The following is a 3,997-nucleotide window of genomic DNA, read 5'->3' as shown; positions in this document are numbered from 1 at the left end:
GGGGCCCGTGCACTGGGGTTGGCGCATCCCCCAGCCCCGCAACGTCCCCGCTCTCCGTGCGGCCCCGGGCACTGGTGCAGAGAAAAGGAGACGGTTTCTCTGGGGCATCGCAGTGACGGAGCAGAAGGAAGCAAAGGTCTTGTCTTTTTTTTTTTTTTTCCCTCTCTCTTTTCTTTGCGAGATAGACCAACAGGAAACACATTGACGGAAATGTTGCCAAAGCCCGTAGAGTGGCTTCAACTGGTCTCTCTCTTCGGCGGAGGTGAAAAATCAGAGGAGGCGAAAGATCAGACTAGGAACTGGGGGAAATAAAATCAGGCGAAGGAAATTAGCGGGCCCTGGACCCGGCGCGCCTCCAGGCCCGGGCTCGGGCAGGGGCCGGGGCTCCCCGGGCACGCGTGTCCGCGGCCGGCCGGTGACCCTTGGCGCTGTGCCTGTCTTTGAAGGGAAGCCGCTGCTGTGGAGTCCCTTCATCCAGCGGCCGCTGCACAAGAGGAAAGGGGGGCAGGTCCGCTTCTCCAACGACCAGACCATCGAGCTGGAGAAGAAGTTCGAGACGCAGAAATACCTCTCCCCGCCGGAGAGGAAGCGCCTGGCCAAGATGCTGCAGCTCAGTGAGAGGCAGGTGAGGCCGTGCCCGCACCCCGGTGAACCGCACCCCACCCCCGGGCAGGCACCGGCCCCGCTCCGGCCCCGCCGTCCGGCTGCTGTCAGCGCACAGCTCCGGGGACCCGGCCGGCTCGGGGAGCGGAGGGGGGGGTGGCTCCTGCTTTCTGTTTGTGGCTCGGGTAAGGCTCCTGGCGCTTACCGGCTCCGGGACTACCCCGTGCCTTCTCTCGTTGTCGTTGCTCAGGTCAAAACGTGGTTTCAGAATCGCAGAGCCAAATGGAGGCGTCTAAAGCAGGTACGGGGATGTTTCCGTTTCTATAGAAATAAGTATTTTAATTGTCTTATCTTACGCCGTGCTCGCCTATTCCAGGTTGTATGCAGAAGTCATCTGAAAGGCTGTTTAACCTCTTCACCTTGATTAAAAAGACAAATAGTCATGCTGGAATCCGTGAGGGCTCGTTCAGGCAGCACTAACGTTAAAAGCTCCTAATGTAGTTCCTATATCAATTATGCCCGGCTTTCACACACCGCCTATTAAACTCCACGCTAATTGTTTTGTAAACCCATATGTTGTTTAGCCAATTAACGTGGAGAAGATAAGTAATTGTCAGTAAATTACTCGGGCAGTTGTTTTGGAGAAGAATATTTACTGGTCTTTTAAATCGCCCTCTCTTAATAAACACAAGTCGATTTATTCTGCGAACGTTGGGAGAGGCAGGTACAAACGCCTTGTTTGTTTTGAGGAGCCGCGTGGAAAATTGAGTAGCTTTTACTTTTCGTTTACAAATAGTTACAGTGTATGAGGCTGAGAGCTTGCAGCGGTTTCCCTTCCCTTAGAAATTGTGCTGAAGCAGATAAACCTTTTTTTACGGCCCAGAGGGCCCGATCCTGCCCGGCTCGGCCACATCGAGGCCCCTTGGCTCAAAGATCTGTGAAAAATCCCTGCATTGTGGCCCGAGTGTGGCTACAGTAAGTGTGACATAGGCGGCCGAGTTTTGCTGGTAAATCCGCCTTTAATATAAAAATAATAAGAAAAGAAAACTAATCACAGTGCCACGCTCTAGATATATTTGTTCTGTGACCTTCCCCCGGGTTTAACCCGTGCTTCGGTTGATTTTTGAATAAAACTCCTTTGCTCCGGCAAGAGGCGGGCTGGGTCCCCGGCGGTGCCTCCTCGGCGGGGCCCGACCCGTGCCGCAGTGTCCGCAGAGTTCGCTTGGGATCTCGGCCATTTTAAGTCATTTCCTCCTTTTCATTCAGTCGCATCCATTTCTCCGAGCCCGCACGGTTGTATCATGGGTACGTGTCTCTGCCTGCTTTCTCTTAAGAGTATCATTTCATGCCCCCTTAGGGGACTGGGCTCCCCAGACGGCTGCCGACACAGGGCTATTCCTGCCTTCGGAAACGGAGTTTTGGTTTGGTTTGTTTTTAATGGTGGGTGTTTTAATGTTGAGTTTTAGCTTAATTAGTAATTTTTTCCCGTTTGCTTTCAGGCCACTGATAGATTCGGCCTCCCTCCTTTTGCTGTTGGGTGTAATTAAAGAAAGATCAGGGCAGGAGGAAGCTGTGTGTCGGTGTTTGTAGACTCATAATAAACATTTGCTTTGCTAAAGACAAAAGTTCAGAGGTTCCTGGGCTCTGGCAGCTCCTGACTCTTTTGAAGTGGCTGCGATAACCATCGCCAAGGAGCCCTATTCACGGCAGTGGCCTCTGTGGCTGCAGGGGAGTGGGATCAGAGCCGAGCCCCTGCGTGCGGCTGAGCCCTCACCCGGCCCCATCCCACTGAGGCAGGTTTATAGGCAGGAGGCCTGGGGAGGTAGCGGGACACCTGCCTTTCCAGCAAGAAACCCAAGGTGGTTTTCCCACCCAGCACAGCTGCAATTCCCAGGCCTCCTGGCTCCACGGCCCGTATTTCTGCATAAAGCAGGCTTCTTTCATTGCAGGAGAACCCCCAGGCCACCAAAAAAGAAGAAGCGGAAGGTGCTGACAGTCACAGTGACCAAAGGCTGGAGAGCTGCCCGACCCCCGAGCAGAAGGGTAAGGAGGTCTCCCTGGACGGCTCGCAGTACACCCCCTCGCCGGCCTCACAGGAGGACCTGGAGTCAGACGTCTCTGACGACTCTGATCAAGAGGTGGATATTGAAGGCGATAAAGGCTATTACAATCCTGCCCACTAATGGCCCCGTGCGGAGAGCGGACCCTAACTCGGCTTGCACTTTACCAGGGGCTGGTTTGGAAGAATATTATGCTACAGGAGAAAACTTTCACCGTTCCACTGAAAGAAAGAAAACCCGACACCAAATAGACTCGTTTTATAATAAGCAGAGAAAGATAGATGTATTTTCCGCAAACAGTCCATTTTTGGCAGATCTCTAATTTGGTTAAAGGAACATGGTTTGTATTTAATTATTTGTAAGATATATTTGTACATTAATCGATGTTCTAACTGGAATATTATACTGCACCCTGTCCTTACTCATGGGGGGTCTGAATCAGCTGCTGGTGGTGATCAGGCAAAACTTCTCTCTAGCTAGTGTGGAATTGAGTATGGATTGCAGGACTAAGCCCTTTGTATGTGTAAACAAATGTAGTTTAAATAGATTAATTTAAATGCCTTTTGCAAACAGAGAAACATGTTCTGTGAAATAGGGAGGGGTTTGACCATCCCGACAAGTGCCTTATAATTTTACCTGCCGTGGTGCTCTCCACCGAGACGTCCCTCCGTTCATCAGGTAGAGTCTTTGGACAGATGCATTTTTGCTCTTGCGTGAGATGAAATGTGCCTTCTCAGATTTTTGAGGACTTTGCCCTGCAATCTGGATGGTTCCATTTGCAGGAAAAAACCCCCATATTTTTCTCCTTGAAAATCTCTAGTGCTGTTTTTTACAGATTTCGTATTTGAGAAGAAAATGCGGGGAGTGATAGGGTCCTGCTACAGGAGAGAAACTGTCATGAGCTGTGGGGGATAAGTGAGGCACACAGCCGTGGGAAGATGATGCCTATTGTATACATATCTGCTTCTGTACATACTAGTTTTCTTTAAAAGTCTTGCGGTTTTATACCTCACGTTGTTCATATTTTGTACATATTTGTTCAATGTTTAAAAAAAAAAAGCAAAACCTGGTATTTAATTTGTGATGGACTTGTCTGTGAAATAAAACTAAACTCTGCACCACCTGCCACGCTGGCCGTCCAGTTTACTGGCGGGAGAAATCCCAAACCTCCCCCCCACCAGCAATGCCCCAGGCGTGTTATAATCGGGCTTTTCCCTCCGGTACCGTGCCGGTCACCGGCCACCCTGCAGCCCTCTGGGCCACCTCGCGTTGCGGGGATCTCGCGTGGGCTCATTGCTTATTTTTTTTTTTGCTGTTTTTCAGCCTGCCACCCC

The 3,997-nt window shown here is 51.0% G+C and overlaps 1 protein-coding gene across 1 annotated transcript in view; it reads left to right on the top strand.

Moving 5' to 3' along the window:
* The window catches only part of HHEX (hematopoietically expressed homeobox), a 6,779-nt gene extending 2,990 nt beyond the window's left edge, over positions 1-3,789 (top strand). Inside the window, exons 2-4 of the mRNA XM_009278025.2 lie at positions 230-625; positions 854-904; positions 2,553-3,789. Of these exons, the coding sequence (XP_009276300.1) occupies positions 230-625; positions 854-904; positions 2,553-2,786 (681 nt within the window). The 3' untranslated portion in view covers positions 2,787-3,789. The remainder of the gene's footprint in view (positions 1-229; positions 626-853; positions 905-2,552) is intronic.
* The last annotated feature ends 208 nt before the right edge of the window (positions 3,790-3,997 follow it).

Source organism: Aptenodytes forsteri, unplaced genomic scaffold (assembly GCF_000699145.1).
Source record: "Aptenodytes forsteri isolate BGI_AS27 unplaced genomic scaffold, ASM69914v1 Scaffold15, whole genome shotgun sequence".
Classification (NCBI taxonomy): domain Eukaryota; kingdom Metazoa; phylum Chordata; class Aves; order Sphenisciformes; family Spheniscidae; genus Aptenodytes; species Aptenodytes forsteri.
Note: the sequence above shows the minus strand (reverse complement) of the source record. Positions and strands in the feature narration are given on the sequence as shown.